This window comes from Amyelois transitella, chromosome 2 (assembly GCF_032362555.1).
Source record: "Amyelois transitella isolate CPQ chromosome 2, ilAmyTran1.1, whole genome shotgun sequence".
In the NCBI taxonomy this organism is placed as follows: Eukaryota; Metazoa; Arthropoda; class Insecta; order Lepidoptera; family Pyralidae; genus Amyelois; species Amyelois transitella.
This window is the reverse complement of record NC_083505.1, coordinates 8,265,317-8,283,511: the sequence shown is the minus strand read 5'-3', so window position 1 is coordinate 8,283,511 and position 18,195 is coordinate 8,265,317. Positions and strand designations below refer to the sequence as shown.

At 36.7% G+C, this 18,195-nt stretch overlaps 1 protein-coding gene across 2 annotated transcripts; it reads right to left on the bottom strand.

Annotated features, from left to right (window-relative positions):
- Positions 1-398: 398 nt before the first annotated feature.
- LOC106133593 (chitin synthase chs-2) lies at positions 399-17,638 on the bottom strand. 2 transcript variants are annotated; one of them, XM_013333381.2, is made up of 24 exons: positions 17,480-17,638; positions 15,032-15,143; positions 13,638-13,882; positions 13,061-13,227; positions 12,355-12,688; positions 11,682-11,881; positions 10,418-10,733; positions 10,052-10,272; positions 9,562-9,644; positions 9,252-9,403; positions 8,567-8,829; positions 7,837-8,047; positions 7,213-7,413; positions 6,622-6,848; positions 5,984-6,151; positions 5,260-5,565; positions 4,770-4,999; positions 4,506-4,662; positions 4,098-4,250; positions 3,392-3,568; positions 2,877-3,044; positions 2,242-2,473; positions 1,340-1,503; positions 399-702 (listed from the first exon to the last, which is right to left on the bottom strand). In XM_013333381.2, the coding sequence occupies exons 2-24, from the start codon at positions 15,133-15,135 to the stop codon at positions 574-576; spliced, it is 4,608 nt and encodes a 1,535-aa protein (XP_013188835.2). In that variant the 5' UTR covers positions 15,136-15,143; positions 17,480-17,638; the 3' UTR covers positions 399-573. The 2 variants fall into 2 exon arrangements, with proteins under 2 accessions (XP_013188835.2, XP_013188832.2); XM_013333378.2 differs by having other exon boundaries at positions 15,032-15,146; positions 17,480-17,637.
- Between the last annotated feature and the right edge of the window lie 557 nt (positions 17,639-18,195).

Below are 18,195 nucleotides of genomic sequence, written 5' to 3'. Positions count from 1 at the left end.
ACTATGACTAGTGCTGTGCCCTGGGTTTTTCCGTAAAGATATCAATTTGATTAAAGTCTATTTAGGAAAGAATTTATAAGCCATTTAAATTAGATCAACTGAGTCTGTAGAGAATGTCATGTCCTTCCGGTTTTTTTTTTGTAAATATTTGTTTTCTATGTGTTTCATAGTAAACAAAACTAATTTTTCAATAGGGTTAATAATGTTGAAGTGAAATGAAACAAATTTTTTTTTAAAAAGTGTGAAAGCAAGTCAAGATAACAATAACCACCATTCACGAAATTAATAAATTAAAAAATCATATGGTTTAAAGAGTACTACAAAATTAAAAACACTTGTAAATTAATTAAATATTTATTCCAATAACTACGTTTTTCATTCATCAAATAAACAAACTCACATATTTGAATAGTCGATTCTCTAGGAACCCCGAATCCAGCGAGAAACGCTGGATTCGTGCTGTTTCCGACTGGTCGAGGTGTAAATGTTTAGAAATATCCTTTACCTATCCGACAGTGGACTTCTCGGCTGAGATGATTGCCATTAATTCATAGGCAATCTTTAATACGAATATTAGGCGTAATTTTCTCTAAAGCGCACAATGCTTTGCCTCGGTGCTTCGTCTTCGTCGCTGTCGAGGGCGGGTTCATACGCGTTGTTCACGTACACGCTCGCCGCTGTATCCCGTCTAGGCCGGATTCCCTGAAAGGAAATTAATAAATGAATAATACAATAAGTGAAAGCATATATTTAACCTCTTTCCATAGTGGAAAGAGGTAGTCTCTGCCTACCCCTCCGGGAAAGAGGCGTGAGTTTATGTATGTATGTATGTATATATTTAACAAATAATACCTCGGCATTGGTGGTCGAATCGATAAAGTGCCCGATCAAAATACGCGACGTGCATGGAGGCAAATCTCATCTCAGCCAAGGATCAATGACTTTTAACAGACTTATGTAGATTATTTTGTGCCGATGCTCTAACGATAAAGAGAAACATCGCGGGGAAATCTGCACATTCAGGCAATTAGATGTATAATCATGGTCCAATCGTAGTACCGTAATCGTACCGTAGTCGCTCTACTGTAATAACCTCTCTTCACTTATTCAAAAAATATCAAAGACAGATCCCAGACTTCGAAAAGCAACAGCTGGAAGAGAGCTTTCTCAAAGATAAAGATACTCCACCAAATAATGTAAACTTATCTAGATACATAATTTCTCTTCGGAAGGTCATGGCATCTAAAGCATTGTCGCCCAACCACGGCAAACTAGGGCCAACGGCTCAACTATTACACCTGGGTTCTGTTGGAGGTAACAGCAGGTTGGCGATACTTACGGAAGTGCCGGGCACTCCGTACAGGAAGTCGTCGCCGGAGGGCCGGGCGGGCAGCGCGGAGCGGCGCTTGTCGGCCAGCGAGTCGCGCCGCGTCTGCAGCGCGCGCAGCGTGGCGCGGCGCGCCGCCACGTCGCCGCCCAGCCACGGGAGACCCGATAACACTTCTGTTAATATAACAATTAAAATTCATTTCAACGTATCTGTACGTTCGTGAAAATTCGTATAAATCTGCGGCGCCGAGAAAGTGAACCTTGTTACTGAGCGAGATCTGTACGAATTAAAGTAGGGAGTCAAGGGAGGGTGCGCTGTTAGAGGAAGCTAACGCGAGACCAGCGCATCCTATGATTCGTCTCGTATAACCGGAAGATTGTTAGAGTCATTGATGGTGGTAGGATAGATCAACGGCGCTAGTAAAGGAACACTAAATAAATTTTGTAGGTAGTTAAGAAAGGCAGCGCCCAATGCGTTATGCGTCACAAAATCATATAGAATAACTGGTTTCTTTTACATCAATATCCCTATGATATCAATTATAATATTCTTTCTATTATAGAAATTATATTAATCACTATATATTAATCATTCTCTTATTCTCATTACATATATACATATGGTCACGTCTATATCCCTTGCGGGGTAGACAGAGGCACCAGTCTTGAAAAGACAGAATGGCCACGTTCAGCTTTTTAATTTAATGATAGAATTGAGATTCAAATAGTGACAGGTTGCTAGCCCATCGCCTAGAAAAGAATCCCAAGTTTTTATGCCTATCCCTTAGTCGCCTTTTACGACATCCATGGGAAAGAGATGGAGTGGTCCTATTCTTTTTGTATTGGTGCCGGGAACCACACGGCACTTCTCATTATTGAACGAATTATCTAAAAAACAATAAAAAATCTTACTCGGATCAGCGTTTTCCAATATGGTCATGCGCCTCTTAAAGTTTTCGTCTAAATTGAACACGTTGCTCTTCGTGACTCTGGCCTTGTCTAGAGCATGTAAAGTTTTCCTCCGGGTCACATCCTTGTCGTCGTCAATTCTTCCGTCCAAATCACTCATGTCCACCTTTTGCATGTTCTTCGCCAAGATAATGGCTTCGCGCTCGATCTTCGCGTGATCTGTTGTATCTTCGGGCTAGAATAATAAGGTTTTTTAGTACGTTTTCAGGCACACGAATACATGGAAATCTTTGGTTTGACTTTCAATGGTAAATGGACCTTACCTATGATTTGATGACTACCTATATTGTGCATTAGCGTGTACAGTTTTAGCTATATTATTATAAGACATCCTAAGTTTAGTTCGTCGAAAGTCAAATTCGTGTCAGCCATATATTTAATTCTTTGCAAAGTAAAAGACATCGGTTAAACTGAAATAATCTGTCACACCTGCCTCTCAGCCCCCCGTGCCCGACGCAGATTTTGTCGCACGAAAAATGTATCTTCCCCCAAACAAAACATTTATAACGATGTAGGTACTATTTCGTGTAACTGTGTAAATTTCTGTGCAATAAAGATATTACAAACAAACAAATTACCCTCTTAGTGAAGAACCAATTGAGCTGAACGGTCGCCAGCAGATGCGTGAGGGTTCCGAGCCGGTGGAACAACATGGCGGTGAATTGGATCACCATCACCGACCCGAAGAATATGAGGAATAAAGACCCGATCGGCTCCAACATTAGGTACTCTCGGTTCAGATTAACCTGACGATCGAAACATATAAATGAATTAATAATAATAAATACATAATTGGCTTTCTTCCGCCCGCGGCGTCGCTCGCATGTAAACTGTGATTAGATATTCTGCTGAAAAGCTATATTACGGTCAAGTCTCATCAAAGTTGTAAAAGCATTCGTTCCCGTTTATTATAAATTAGGATCTATAATGCATAATCGTCGTCTTCTGTCGACCAATCTACCTGAAGGAAGATAAAACATATGCTTTGTAAATTTCCGTCAAATGACCGTGTGGCGTGTGTGTAAAATAGATCATGAAATGCATGACTATTAAAATATGATAGACAATAAAACGAAATAAAAAGTAAACTTACAATATTCATATCATCATCATAAGTAATAACCACCGACTCTCCCAGCGGCCAGCGGATGTGGAGTTGGTCTTGATTGAGTTGCAGCAGGAATATTGTGAGCACAAACAGGGAGTTTAGCATTATGAACGCGAACACCATGGTGTTGCGCAAGTTTTTCAAGTCGGTTTTGATGCGTTCCTGTTGAGGAGAATGTAGTATACAGACTCATAATGTCTCCCAAAAAGTTTTCGAGCCAAACAAGTTCGTCGATCTATAAAATGACGTATTAAAGTTTTGCGTTGTTTTGTTTGTTCACCTTTTAATATCTCTAAAGAAGGTATTATAACATTTAACGATTTCGTTAACATGTTTTATAAGCTTTTTCTTCCTCCTGGTTTAATAACGATAACATTTTATGTTCCCTGTAAAGGTTGCGAATGTCGTTTCGTGAAAACCCTGACTTACCTAATTCATAATCGTGGTTAAAGATGCCCCGGTTTGTCACCTTTATCTTTTGTCTCTAGATAGTCATAATCTACGGAACCCTTGAGAACAAATCTCACACTGACGGTAACCTATATATTTATCCATACTCAGACAAAACTCTTGCCGTAATTTTACTTTAAGCACAGAGATAATTCAAACCACGTGAGGATTTATAAAATGTCCTATCAACACAAAACAATTGTCAAACTTAAGATACAGTTTATTCATTTCTTAATATTACCTGTTCTTCTTTATTTTCTTCAATAGGTCTCAAGTACGTGTCGATCAAATCCTTCCAGAACTCAATTTCGGCTGTCAACAGGAAATCAACTTCTCCTTTCTGTAGTCCAGGGTCTTCAATCCAATATGGATTGACTAAATCATCTCTTTCTTCCTATAAAATAAAAAAATGTATAGAAAAAAGTTAAAGTTAAAATTCTATTACTTTATGCATACAATTATCATGAGAAAATTAAATTTAATATAAGATGAAAATTTCTTCAATGTCGGTAATTTTACTCCAGTTTACCTGGTTCGACGAAATATCGGACAACATTTGGATCCCTGTCCAAATTTGATCAAGTTCCCGTATATTGAAGGCATTACAGCGGTTTCGTTATTGTATAAAAAGAATTAAAGTTTTCCAAACCTTGGGTATATCGGTAGAGTCATCGCTATCAGCGTACTCCTGTAGAATATTAAGCGACTCGCGGCGCATCCCCATCGACTCCCTCCTGGCGGACTCTCGCCGAAGCCCTATCGACGACCGCCGTCGAGGTGCTTCTACAGGCTCGCTAGTTGCTCCACTGGAATTTTCACATATAATATTTTAAATATACACGATTATATGATAGGTATTAAGCGATTCATTAGATATTTGTCCTATTTTATTCTAAAACCGACTTATACTTACAGAGAATCCAATTTCCTCTCCATCTTCTCAATGGCGGTGCTAATTTGAAGTAAATGCAAGTCTTCTTTGTGGTCTTTGGGGTTAGTGCAGCACATACAACGGAACAGCCCCGAAACACCACACTCTATGGACCCGCTCTCCTCTTCAGACTTCCCGAGCCATTTCATAACAGCGTTACTATCCATCTTCTTCTTAGCTTCTTCGACTTCCTTCTTTTCCATTTCCAATTCCTATCAAAACATGTTGAGACATTTAAAATTACTTGCATTAAATAAGGGTAATAATATAATATAGCAATATTATGAGAAGCATAGGAAATAGGTGAGCTCTAAAATAACAAATTTCAACTTTGTGTATGTTTTTTATGTGCACACAGTAACACATAGAACATTTTTTGTTCAAATAATAAAGTGAATTGGCTATAGAAGGCGTAGAAATTAACGTTTATTCATCAAATTGATAGAACCAAAAGAAAGTCGACTTTGCTCACCTTAGCAGATTTCTTTTGGGCAATTTCCCTGGTACCCCAAGTAACATTGTTCAAGTTGCACAGAGAATAAATGATCAGCAACATGTACATGCTTGGAATGGTTATGTAGTACACTCCCAAGTACAATAGGCATATTATTTCTTGAGGGTGCATGACTGCCGTCAAGAAGAAAGAGGCAAAAGTTACCACGGTGAAGATACTAGATGGCGCTAGCCAGCCGTCTTCTGTTATCTGTAGAGCTATGCCTACGATTACAAGCATCATTACCATTGCGTATGCGCACGTTATTGCGTTAGCCAGGAAAATCTGTTGAGGAAGAATGATGGCATATTTATATATAATCTATGATAAAGATCAGTGTTTCTATTAATTAAGTAGTTTAGAATCAGTCGAGTTCTCAAATTCGCAGCCGAAAGTTCTGGACGTATTTTGCAAAAGTTGTCATACGGATTTTAATGACTTATGATTATAATGACTTATACCTTTCCTTATTTTTTAAATGTTCTAATACATATAAAGTTTAATATGTTATATATGTTATAGAATATGTAGTAATAACTTTAGGAAGGATATTAAAACATTTAAACAGTAACGAAAGGTAGCGGATAACTAATCCACAATTAATATCTATGAGTTCTTTTACTTTAGAATCTTAATTTACATAAGCAATTAATGTCTACATTTAAAAACAAACAAAAATAAGTCAATTTAAAAATCTATTTACCTGTACATTTGACTTGCATGTCATGCAGACTGTGATGTAGATGGCGATGGGTATGAGGTTTAAAATGAGGGCGTCAATATTGCTTATGCCGGTGATCGCATTCATAGCGCCCACCATCATCAGGAAAATGGTGCCGGGGCCCAGCACCGTGCCTACCATGAGGAATATCTGGAAACGAGAAAATTTTGCGATCACAAAAATCTCTGATCTTAGCTTTAGCCTGCTTAGCTCTGATATAGAAAGAGACTACATCTTTCTTTTAATTTATTCAATTTTTTAAAATTTCATTCGTTATAATATTAAGTTGAACCAAGATTCACAAGTGCATTAAACTAAAATGTGAATGTATCCAAGTTTGCAATATTAGTTTGTAGTAACAAAATTATTGAGTACAAGAAGTTCGGTTGACTGCAAGAAATACCGATTGTGATAAGTCCGCCATTGTACACATTCTTCTTAATCTAATGACTGTTTTGTAATTTGTTATATTATTTATGTGAACTAAAGAGTTTACAAACAAACAAGAAGTAGATAACTTTCAACTAAATGTACCTATATTTAATTGAAGATAGCGGGTTTCAGGTGCACGAATTTAATCAACTACTTCATAAAACTTGGCAGCTTCGCGGAATCCTTACCTGATACATAATATACAAAGTAGAAATACTATCGTTGACTTTCACAGTGTGTTTGTAGTCAACAAGAAGATCCAGGATATTGGCCATGGTGGATGGCACCCAGCGACGGCGCTGATTGTAGAACTCGTCGAACCTCTCAGGACAATGTGTGTAGGCGTCAGATGCGGCGGAATACTCCACCCTGTAACCACGTTGAAGAAGTAGGGTGCAAAGCCAACGATCTTCTCCTGAAAGTTTAATTTAACTTGAGCAAATAATTGCTAGAATAAAACAATATTTTCTTATAAGAATTGAACTAATAAGCAAATCTGTGCAATAAAGATATTATAAACAAACAAGGAAGTCTTAATGGACAACTCGAGCAACTATTGGCTACAAGCATAAATTCGGTTCATATATTATTCCGATTTCTATTGCTACAAGGTTCACCGAGTTATTAGGTAAAGAAAGAACAAGTAAATAAAATTATTTTGATGCAAATTGAAACAAATACTAGTCACTAAGCAGTGGCAAAACCGAGTATCACCGGACAGTGGATCACAATCGCTTAGGTTAGGTACTTGATAGATATTCTGTCAATAAAGTCTTTACCTTGATCGTATTGCACGTAATGCCGAGCTTCATGTGAGGTTAACGTATATTTTCTCATCACGTTGTCATCCATCAAAGCCTTTCCTCTGAAGAGGGAGAAGCATCCGGGACTACAGAGTACGCAGCCGATCATGTGTTCAGTCGCCTTCTGCAGCCAATGGCCGATGGCGTACTCGAACATCTGGTACCACGCCATGAAGCCTGCACATTGAATGTATTAAAATTTCTTTATATAATCTTTTTTATGATCTTTTCCTGTCATTTTCTATATTAAGAGGTATTAATCAACTCTACAAATAATATTTAATTTATGAGATAAAGAGATGTAAGTACATATTTATGCGTGTTTAGCTGTATATCTGTGGTACCTATAGTATCTTTTAAAAGAAACTAATTTCCAAAAGCGATTCAAAATATCATCTTATAACAGGAATCCGTCCAGTTTGTAGCATAGATAAATAAACTCTAACGAAAATGTCCGAAAAAAAGTAATACGTGTATTATTATGGTTATCTAGAGTTAATGGCAAAGAATAGTGATACAAACCAAAACCCCCCTTTGATACAAACCAAAACCTTTGGGGTCAGGTTTCTCTGCATGACTGTACATCGCAATATAACTAACCCGAGCCAACAGGATGGATACGACCGCAGGCCGCACCCAAGTTCTTATCTTTCTTCATCAAATCGACTAGCAGCGTGACAGCGGACGGTTGGAAGTCGATATCTCCATCCAGCGCAAGGAGGTAGGTATTCTCTGCGATCACCTCTTTGCGGTCGATAGAGATCGGCAGATCCATAAGGCGGTGGCCGAGCAGGTAGTACATGTACATCACCTACAATAGCGACAATAATTACTTACATCACTTACAATTATTTACTAAAATAAATGCGAATAAATAAATATTTAAAAACCTTTGTAAGTCCGAAGTACCTAATCTCTGCCTGAATAATTATTTCCGTTTATGTGATCTTTCTATAAACTTTATTTGTAAGAAAGCCTTTAAAGTTATAGCCTTTAAAGGCCTCACCTCGCATTTCGCCTCATACATACTCTGAGCGGATTTCATGTCGTTAGTAATTATCTAAAAACGTAAATTAGGCAACTAAGGGATAGGCTTATAAACTTGAGATTCTTCTCTTTAGGCGGTGGGCTAGCAACCTCTCACTTTTTGAATCTCAATTCTATCATTAGACCTAACAGCTAACCGTGGCGTATCAGTCTTTCAAAGCTGCTGGCTCTATCTACCCCGTGTATATCACACGTCATTATATGAATGAATAAATGACTCACGGATTTTTACTTTCATTTATTTAGTTGCACTATTTTCATTCTTTAACGTTTTTTCTCTTACCTGCGACCAACGCTTCCTATGTCTTATTTTAGCCTTATCCTTCATATGGCATATTAACTTGTTCTTCCCAGGCAGTGTCCAAACAAGTTGGCCACCGTATGGCGTGGGGAATTTCTTGGGAGCCCTTAACCTGACATTGGTTACGTGTACTTCTGAAGCCGCTTCATCCATAGTATTCACCAGACATTTAACAAACGAATTCACTTGCGATTCCTCAGAACTGTGGTCTGATATTTCAAAAGCGTCATCCATGAAAATATGAGCTAAAATATCATATTAAAGTTAATGAAAGGAATGCATAGTTTTATTATCATTTACGTCATAATCTTATCTTAAAATCTAATCTCAAAAATAAGTAACAATAAACGGAAGTATATTTCGTGGTCATGGGTAATCGGTTTCTAATTAACTGATAATAAGTATAATTAACACAATCGTATTAAATTTTCTTTGTTGGTAGCGAATTCATTATAATAACGGAACTGCTACTGTTTGAGGAAGAGAGTGTAGTGGTTGTATTCTCCTGTTCTGGAAACCACACAACTGACGCATTGACACAATGTCTGTTCCGCCACTACTCTACACTCGCGTATTGACGGCATAAGTGAAACCTTGTATCCCATTAAGAAATAAATCCAAATATTTTAATGTATGATTAAAACTTTACGTCTTACTTCTATCTTACCTTCCAACTCATAATAGTCGCTGTTGACGATGCCCCAGTACTTGCGAGCGACTCGATGCGAACATTGGTCTTCGTCCAGTCGGCAGATGGATTTCAAAAACTCTATCATCTCATCTTTTGTTTCATGCCACATCGTCGCGCATATGTATATCCTGCGTACATTCAACACGTTTTAGAGGTACAAACAATAAAACTCGGAAAACAAGATACTATAGTATGCTTGCTGTCAATGAACAGTTTAAATAGAAGTTCTCATTTAGATTCATTTGTTTTTTAGTCGCAAAAATATTTTAATCGTCAGTTATTTTACCTTGTTATGCTGTCAGTAGGTCTGACGTCTTTATCGCCATCTTCACTGGATTCCGATGGTTCTTTCTTCTTTTCTTTCAGCTCCTGAAAACACTGTCTTTTAACACTGGCCAGTCTAGAAAATCGCAATAAACCTTCATCATACACGTAGTACACCATACAAATCGTATAACAAAAACTTCACTTTAAAAATATTAAGTATTGCGTGCTTCGCTGCAATACGTTAAAATACATTTTTTAATAGTATTTAACTATAAATTATGTAAAAAAAATAAGCGTAAGCAAAATGAAAACGAACGAAAGGCGTGACGTTTTTTGATTGATTTTGCTCTCATCTTACCTCGTACGATTCCTCATCATGAGATCTGTTCATGAACAGTGACTGGGCAATTAGCAGGCCGTTGTACCAAGGCTTACAGCACCCACACCATACCGGGACCTACGTAATCTTGAAGTGTATGCCTATACTAAAATTATAATACACTTTTTACCTCGTATGATATATCGGTTTCCTCGTCATGGGTTCTGTTCATCAATAATGACTGGTCAATGAGCGGGCCGTTGTACCAGGGCTTACAGAACAGTTTGTCTGTAGCCGCCAGTCGCTCGCAGCGAGGCTGCCACGCGTGGAAGCAGATCCAGGCTTGCGACATCAGCCACAGTACCCATACCCAGGCCATTCCGGGACCCAAGTAATCTCGGAGTGTGTATACTGTAAATAAAAAAAATGTTTGGGGAACTTACTTAAATCATTTCAACTGCACGTACCTGTGTATTTTCATAGGCACTTTCGCAAATAATAAAATTCACGTAAAATTAATAGGTATATGCATAGGTATATCAAAAATACAACAAACCTGGTGGAATTTCGAAGAACAAATAATCCGGTATAGTTCCATAGAACGCACATGGGTTCATGTTTCTTATGCCACAAAACACAATAAGAAGGTTTATAGTGAATGGCCCCACGAGACTCAAAGAAAATGCAAAGCTGAAACTCTGTATGAGTATCTTGCACGCGAACTTGGCGCTAATGTAGCATACGTAAGCGGCTATAACTTGGATCAGGGAAACCCAGAGAGATGAACTCCATGATGCCGGAAGAGTAAAGACCTTATTTGTGAATTGGAAATTTAGGTCGTCCACGGTGTGTAAATCTTGAAACACGTGAAACTGAAAAAAATATATTATTTTACTAATGGGCAACTTTGCTGATAAATGAATTTATAGATAGTTCAAACTTTACGGGGTTTGTACTTTTTTCAGGATGAAAAGGAACTATTTCTTACTTAGTTTGCTTTATAATAAAAATTTTAGAAGATTTACGGTGCAAATATTTTTTGGGAGTAGATAGGTGACAGTTTAATCCGAGCATCGGTGATTTGAAGAGCATCGTTGGTCGAACGGTTACATTGCCCGGCTAAAGTGCGCATGTAGGTAATGCGTGTCGGGAAAATTTAAATCCTACCTCGGCCACATACCAATTATTTTTTCTGAGTATCATACGTTGGTATAAGTGCTAACTGAAGCTCTTACTATGAGGGAAAGTATCGTGAAGAATCCTGCACATTTAGACGAATGAGTGTATAACCATTATTTAATATGAGTTAGGTTCCTATGCAAAGGAGGTCATATAGTACTCGTAGTCGTTTTGTGTAAAAATCCTAAAGACGCACCCCGGGATGTAACCCTAGGAGGAAAGAAAAAGGTAACTTTAGTTTTTAATCCATTTATATGGTCATTTAATACTTATTTCATTTTGGAAGGTTAAAGACGTCTCTAGGTTACCTAAGGATGTCTATATTATCTAAGGATTATGATTACGGTGAATCCCACTCAATACTTTTAAGTAGCAAGAAATAAAAATTCTTCATCCGTTATCGTGCTACTTAGGTACTTATCATATGATATCATAATATCCTTCGTACAAAAAGTACCTTTAAGAGCACACGCAACGCAATCGTATGAAATCAGTGAAAAATATCACCGATTCTCATGGTCTATTTCTTATAACAATATTAATCATAAAAGGAAATCTATCAAATAAAGAGTTATTTATTGAGACAAACGAGGGTGCATTGGATTAAAAAATAAATAAGTTAAGATATTTTCGTATATTACCTCATGTGCGGTATAGTTCCGTTCACCAAACGCCGTGGCGATAGACGTGAAAAACGAAAAAGGGTCATCGTCTTGCAAGTGTAGCGATATCATCGCGCACCCCGCGAACACAACTAGCTTCCATAGAGTTAGGAACCTCTCGCTGTAGTAGCGACACTTCTTCAGTCCGTCGCGGAGGTCGCACATATAAATGTAGAAAACTGTTGGGAATAAAATTATAGGTACAAAATTATTATTATTTATAGTATAAAATTATTAAATATCTGATAAGCGCTGCATTTTTTATGGTGGCGTTTAAAACATTGTGTGTCAGCTTCTCCTCTTCAAAGCAAAAGGGAAAGACTTATAAACTTGAGATCTATTCTTTAGGCGATGAACTAGTAACCTGACTCTTTCTCTGAACTGGGAATCTCGATTAAATCCAGCAGTAAGACGTCAACCTTAACGTAGCAATCACACCTCTTTAGTTTCTGTAAGCATGAACAATAAAAATGCGATATCTTTACAATGATAAAATTAAAACAATTAATGGTGTGTTTAAAAAAATATTAAAAATCTAAACCTTATCATACTCAAAAGGCAGCCTTATCGAATAATGTAATCTCTTCGAGGCAATGATGACGACCGAAACGAAAGGGGCTTGTACTATTGGTAAGGCTAGTTGAACTCTTACCTGGTGAATGTTTATCCGGCACGCGCACAAAGTTCTCCCACCATCCCAGAGATATGAAAACACATGCTAAAGGCAAGCACCACAGGATTGGTTTATCGCTTTGCATGGGCCATAAAACAAATGCTGTCGCTTGGGCAGATAATGAAAGCACGTCCAGAATCAGCTTCATGGAGTAGCGAGGGTCTGACCTATCTCTTGTAACCGCGTTGAGAAACCCTGGTACTATGCATAGGGCATTCATTATCATAGCGCCCTTTACCACGTCCAATTCGGGAAGAACAATGAGAATCAACATTGCTACTCCTATCGTGTGTAACGTGTCGACGATGAACGCCTGAAAAAAAAATTAAAGGAACTCTGTCGCAGTGAAACAAAAAAAGAGAAATTGCAAAAAAAGCTAGAGAAAGTTCAATTTGTATATCCTGACAGCCTAGTGGGAATACGAACGTCCCTTGATGAAATCGAGGACATCATGGCAAAAGTCATTATTAAGACCTTGACAATTAAAAAGATAGATGAAAATGGACGAAGCATAAGAATTATTCAGGGACCGTGGCATTAGAAATATGTAGGTAGTCTCTGTCTACCCTCTGGTTAAGAAGTATGATTTTATACATGTATGTATGTTACCTGACAGCACAGGCGCTTGGAATGCGCTTCGCTCTTGAACTTACTAAATAGGTATAAATTCAATGTTCGTACTTACGATAAAAAATTGTGTGGCAGTTGGTTTTTTTACAGTCTTGAAAAAACATATTCTAACAGATCTAAGAAGTACTCCAAGTTCCGGCGCACCGAAAACTATAAGCGCGGCCCAGAGCCATGTGACACGCTCTTCTAAAGTAAGCGTTGTTAAAAATTGTTGATCTAAAGCTGTAATAAATAAAAACAAAAGTGTCTAAGAAAAAATACATTATTCATATATTTTTTATTTTATCAATAAAAGGAAGGATGAATCACACAAGATTAAACTGGCCTTGTTATATTCATTGTTGATGAAGAACTTACTCATAGGTACCTATATGTTTTATTGCAATAAACAATCGTAGATGAACTCGAGACAGTTGGATTTATTCTATCGAACCTGGTAGAGCTAGCAAGGAAGATTATGGGTAACTATGATCGAAACTCTGTCAAGTACCTACCTGCAATACCTAGGTAATGTCTTATCTCCAGGATCGGGGCCACCGGGGTTGAACGCAACAGGAACTAATTCCAGGAAAAAGAACAAATTTTTTTTTCTTTGTAATTCGGATTTGGTATCTTTGTAATTCAATACTTACCTAAAGCTCTGTTACAGTGTACAATCTCGCGGCCCTTCTTCAACTGTGACGTTATAAATAGTAAAGTGCCTTTGGCTATAACCGCGCAGCCCAGCACTACTATAAATGTTAGTATGTAAGCAAGCAGTTTGAGAGCCTTGACGCTGATGTCTATCCATTCGGATGAAGCCATGGAGCCGCTCTCCTTCTTGACAGGAAGTTCTCGGAACAAATTCCATCCTTTCGTCTCCTGTGCCGTTCGCTGACTGTACAAAGAAAAATAAAAGAATTAAAGGTAATATCGTCGTGTTTGTAAGTCTGAACTTTTTAATACTAAAACTCAAATACATAATTCCATTTGGCTCAAGGCTTAAATTCTTTTTCTCTGATTAAAATCTCAAAACTCAATGATTTGGCTACTGATGCACAAATGATCTTCTCTAGTTTGGAAGTTTGACTAACATGCAGAATATTATACGTCCGGATAACAATTTAAGCTGATTTCTGTGTCTGTACGTACAAAAACTAAATGTGATATTTTTCATACAAGCCCAGCGACATTTGCTAGTTGATAAAACAAACAAAATATGACAAACACGACGCAATAAGCAGAAATTAAATATACTTATTATCTGATGGATGACTGAAACTGATATGAGATTTAAGGTAAATGAGCTAATAAAGTAATTTTTCTTCGTAAACACTTTAATCTGTTTCAAATTATGTTTAACATATGAATAGGAGCATGAGCAATATTCTTTAATTCACCAGTATGAATGTAAGGATACAACGCAATTAAGCTCATGAACAAAGGATATACTGAATTTCGATAAAATGATATAAGTAGTGACTGCCAGATACCACTGTTGCCACAATGGTTGGTAGCGAAGAAAAAAGTATTTGTTCCACCTGTTTTAATGCATTATTCTGGGCCTTCAGCTACCTACATACCAAATTTCATCGTAATCGGTTCAATTGTATTTGCGTAAAAGAGTAACAAACATCCATACATACTCACACACTTTCGCATTTATAATATTAGGATTTATCTTGTACCTAATTGGTTCATTACTTTTAAATACCATTGTGAAGATATTCACTATAATTTCTGACTTGGAAATTCTATTTGTATTTTTGTTTTCAGAGATATTTTTCCGACATTTCCTAAAAACATTCCTCAAAGAGAATTCGAGTCAAAGCCAAAAATGGAAAGTACTTACTTATGTTACAAACGTTAAAATTTTTATTAGAAAACGAAAAGCAGAAATATCTGCACCGAGGAAAATTTTCGTCCACCTTATCATTAATATTCTTCTATTGTTAATAGGGTAAGAATTTCCAATAATACGCAAAAAAAAATCATCATGATAATTAATTTTATAAGGCTGATATAATATGACAATCAAAACGCTTACTCTGGTTCATCGTCATCGTAGAGGGGCACATAGTCCTCGTCGGACTGGTTGCCATCGTCTGCAAACCCTGGTGCTTTTGTAAAGCCTGACGTTACTGTCGTCATCTCCTATGCTTCTGAAAAAACGTTAAATGTTACCAAATTGGTTCGTATTTATTTGTACCACAGGTGTAACTTCTAATGCCGTGTGGTTCCCGGCATCAATAAAAAAAAAGAATAGGACCACTCCATCTCGTTCCCATAGATGTCTTAAAAGGCGACTAAGGGATAGGCTTATAAACTTGGGATTCTTCTTTTAGGCGATGGGCTAGCAACCCGTCACTATTTGAATCTCAATTCTATCATTAAGCCAAACAGCTGAACGTGACCTATCAGTCTTTTCAAGACTGTTAGCTCTGTCTACTCCGTAAGGGATAAAGACGTGATCATATGTATGTGTAACTTCTGTGTCTAGTTTTATTTTGTGAAACATGCGTGATAGAAACCATTAAAACGAGAATTCCCGCAAATTTCCGTTCCCGCGGGAATATTGGAGAATTCTTACTGTAGGGGAGCGAGGGGCTAGATGTAACAGGGGTAAGTAGTAACATGGATTTTTTACCTACATAATGAAAGAATATACGCTTGATTTCTAACTTTACCTCCTATTTAATACCCATTCTATCATAAAAGTGCAATCAGTATCCCACCAGACGGCGCAGGAAGCGGTGCTGTGCAGGCGCTCCGATGAAGCCTGGTAATGTATTTTTTTTTGTTTGTACAATATTGATTATCGTAGACATACAATTGTTTAGCAGTTGTTGATTTATACAGATACATTTATCATTTGTTTAGTGTGATCATAGTAATTGTAATTACATTTCAAGTAAGCGACATTTTTTTAAATAGATTTTATTTCAAAAAACCTTGCCGTGGGGTATGTTGTAACCCTTTTACGGGGCAAGTTGTAACAAGTTATTATTTTCATGTTTTGAATACTTTTTTGTTGAACTTCATTGGTTCTATCTATTTCAGGATGAGAAACAACAAAAGAAAAACTGAAGGTGCTTCCCAAAACCAAGATGTTTACGAATTGGCTTCTGCTGGAGTATTGAAAAATAAAACCAGTGTACGAAAAGCTGGAAAACGTTTAAATTTATGTCATGTATCGCTATATAGATTTGTGAAAAAGAAGAAGAGTAACCAATCTTTATCGGTCGGCTATATCAAACCCAGATTGGTTTTAAAGAGGAAGAAGAAGCTAAAATAGCTGAGTACTTGCTTACATGTTCTCCCCATCTAAAATAAGACCATAGATTTCATATTTTACCTACGTCAATCAAAAGGCTGATTACTTACTTAAGAAAGAACATGTTTTTGTAATTTTTTTAATATTTTCTATTAGATTAAGAATAAAGCTAAGCAGTTTAAGTTTGTTATAACATGCCGAAGATTTATAATGCTAAATACGCTAAATGAATCAAAATTCAGATTACTGAAGTAGTTAAGATTATTATGGTTGTAGTAAGAAATCATTTTTGGAATATTTTTCTGTTGAAATAATAATTTAACTTAAAAGTCTGAACCAAATAGGTTTAGAGAAGTGTGGGTTATGTTTTTATGCCAATATAAATCGTTATAAAATATGAAACTAGTTTTTAATTCCTAACGTTACAATTTACCCCAAGCCTGTTACAACTAGCCCCTATCGCGGGGTAAGTTGTAACACTCGTCAGTTTTTTTTTAAAGCCGTTTCTACAAGAAGTCTTTACAGGATTGATTAAAATTTTACTTGGAATCATTAGTTGAATAGTTTTTCATTAGAATAGTACTGTTAGATTTCCTAAATACCAAACAAGTAAGCGTTTATAGCCAAAAAACAAAAAATTGTTACAACTAGCCCCCCGCTCCCCTACTCCTACCACATTAATAGGTAACCTAGATGCAAAATTTAAAATACCTATACCCAGTGGTTTTGGCTGTGCGCTGATATGTCCGTCAGTCAATCTCCTCTTTTATTAATTTATATTCAGGAAACCCAAACTCTATGCAAAATTTACCGTTTTAATAAATAATAGGTAGGTACTATTTTTATTGTTAACCTTTTCCGATTTACCAATAAAAATAGTAGGAACTTCATTACTCACTGATCCGAGCATAAGCTCAAATTTGACATGATTCCAGATATTCCTGATAATTCTTATGAGAAAACATTCATATAGGAATACATTTATATAGGTACCTCATATACTTATTGTGGTAGCCGCTGAAGTTTTCTTTATCCAGGCATTATTTGTTTGAATTTCACTTTTGACAGGACACGAGGTCCGCTCATAAACATATTTTATTTTCACTAAACCAATAATAAGTTGATGCTTGAATCATGCTTCTTTCCTGGAGGTGTATCTAACTAGAGACTACAACTTTCCACTTGCCCTGATTTCTGAATTATATCCAGTATAGAACTCACCTTAAATATTTTGACATAAAAATATGTCATAAAAACAACATCCTTGCACCACTCAAAGGGACAAACACAAAACAAACGGGCTGAATCCGATTAGTGTGTTATCCTCAAACTGTCGATACGAAATAAAACAAATTATATTAATTATATTCAAGTGCCTGCACTAATCTCCATATCAATTGGCGGTGTCGCTTTATCACCCTGATTACCTACTTATCGAGGATCAGTACATCGTTTGCGACCGTGATTTAAGCCCTATAGAAAACAGCGACTTATGATAATACTCTAATACAAACCATATCGAAGTTTATAAGCATTCGTAATACATTTCAACATGTTTCTTATCTCTCATCTATGACAAAGACAATAAGAAAATACTGTAACTATTTCAAGAACGAAATAAAGGTTTCAATTTAGTATTCAACTGATAAATTTAAAATATTGATAACAGCAGGGGAAGAACGCAGTGATAATACTGCAGGTGACCGATAATTGAATAAAAAAGTAGTATATACCTAAGACTGTATTACCTACATTAAAACGAGTGACATAAACTAAGGTTACGAAACGTAAAAGGCAAGTAAGAGACACTCATACACCTTGATTCTATGATATGAAGAGAATGCAAATATCACCAATAAAATTATCCTACTACTATTATAATCCTACTACTATTATAAAGGCGAAAGTTTGTATGGATGTATGGATGTTTGTTACTA